This window comes from Monoraphidium neglectum (genome assembly GCF_000611645.1).
Source record: "Monoraphidium neglectum strain SAG 48.87 unplaced genomic scaffold scaffold03845, whole genome shotgun sequence".
NCBI classification, from domain to species: domain Eukaryota; kingdom Viridiplantae; phylum Chlorophyta; class Chlorophyceae; order Sphaeropleales; family Selenastraceae; genus Monoraphidium; species Monoraphidium neglectum.
In genome coordinates, this window is record NW_014009784.1 from 1 (window position 1) to 1839 (window position 1839).

At 67.6% G+C, this 1839-nt stretch overlaps 1 protein-coding gene across 1 annotated transcript in view; it reads right to left on the reverse strand.

Moving 5' to 3' along the window:
• Positions 1–380: 380 nt before the first annotated feature.
• The window catches only part of MNEG_13470 (DNA polymerase theta subunit), a gene marked incomplete at both ends in the record, with an annotated part of 5613 nt that continues 4154 nt past the window's right edge, over positions 381–1839 (reverse strand). The window contains 4 exons of the mRNA XM_014038058.1: positions 381–493; positions 707–853; positions 1175–1318; positions 1525–1632. Coding sequence (XP_013893512.1) covers positions 381–493; positions 707–853; positions 1175–1318; positions 1525–1632 — 512 coding nt within the window. The remainder of the gene's footprint in view (positions 494–706; positions 854–1174; positions 1319–1524; positions 1633–1839) is intronic.

Here is a 1839-nt window from a genome sequence, read left to right on the forward strand (position 1 = left end):
GGCTCGGAGCGGTCCGCCGCGCACGCGCCCCAGGCCGCGGCCGCGCCCGCGCGGCCGCAGGCGTCCGCGCCGGCCTGCAGGTCTGCCTGCTTCTTCAGTCCGTCGACGAATTCGAGGAGCTTGCTGATCTTGCGGTAGCCCACGATGATCTCGAGGATCGGGTGGGCGCCCGGCTGCGCGGCCATGAACTCGAGGTTCTTCTTGTTGGTGGAGATGCGGCCGGACCTGGGGGAAGACGAACGGGCGCGGGCAGGCGTCGGAGAGGGCAGCGCGATCGAGCGTCACCGAGATCAGCGGCTTCTCGAGCCAGCGTGGTTGATTGGCCTGACCGCAGCGCCTCGCCGGGCCATGCATTGCCGGGCCGCCGATCTTAAACTCACTTGGTCTTGTCGGGGTTGGGGGGCGGCGCCAGCTTCAGCTTGGTGAACAGCAGATCTGAGATCTCTGTCTTGGACTCCCACTTGAACTTGCCCACCAGAGCCTCGGCCTGGGCCTGGGGGTCACAGCAGGCACAAGAGGTCGAGGGGGCAGCGGCGCGGTAAGCGGCACGCCTTTGAACGGGCGCGAGGGTGGACGACGAGGCGACATGTCACATGCGTGACGAATGTTCAAGGCGGTGCATGACAGACTGGCACACGAGCGAAACAACCTATGTTGCACATATCATGAGCTGCCAATATCACTTCAGGGCGACCGCTGTGCGCACCATCAATCGCCCCAGCTGCTTGAGCAGCGGTAGCTTCTGCGCCCCCAGCACTGCCAGGTCCAGCGCCACCCCAGCCGCCTCCATGCCAGCCAGCACGCGCATCAGGGGCATGTCCAGGGACCGCATCGCGCGGCCCAGGCCCTCCGACTGCACAAATACGTGCGATTGCGTGTGATTGTGCGCTTGAGACTGAGAGGTAGTGTGTGTGTGCGCGCTCTCGCGCATGTGTGCGTGTGTGTGTGTGCACGAGCCACAGCAAGGGACAGACTGTGAATGCGCGTGCTGCACATGTAGAAGGCATGGATCCGCAGGCACCCTGCCCGCTCCAAGTGGACGACTCTTCTGGTAGTTCAGCAGGGTACAAGCCAAACGAAGGCGAAGCCTCGAAACCAGCGCAGATTGTGTCACGATACCAAACCGTGCGCGCATGTCGAGCACGTATTTGGCAGCCCCCCCGCCCCGCCCCACCTCAATCAGAGGCTCCAGCTCGGCGTGCAGCCGCAGCGCCATGCAGGCGCGCGCGGAGGCCGGGTAGCGCCTGACGCGCAGCGTGTTGGCGGCGTCCTCGCGCGACATGCCGTGGGTCAGCCCGGCCGTCGCGGCCTCCACCGCCTGCATGGGGGGTGCCACCGGACGTTGTGCAACAGTGAGAAGCGACTTGGTTCAACTGCCGTCCCAGCAGAGGCATGAGATGGGGTAGTGCCACAGCTAGAGCCGTCTGACATGGATGCACAGGGCCCGGTCACGCCTTGCCGCCTCAGCTTCCTCGCGCGTGCGGGAAGATCGCATGTTGCAGCACCGCTGGCGTGCCCGCCCACCTCGTCCCCTGCCTCCGCCTTGCTGGCGAGCAGCTTCCTCAGCGCCGCCGTCGTCGAGTCCAGACCAGTGGTGCCCCTGGACTTGCACTCCCAGCTGTAGTCCCCGGGCTGCACCAGCCACGCGCACACCCGCGCGTCGACCACCGGGTCCGCCACCGCCACAGGAGACAGCTCCCCCTCAGCGCCCGCCGCCCCGGCGGCCCCGGCCGGCCCCAAGGCCCCGCCGCCCTCGCCGCCGCCCGCCGCGCCGCCCGCGCCGCCGCCGCTGCGCGCTTTGGAGTCTGCTATGAACTTCGCCAGGAGCGCCAGCGGCGG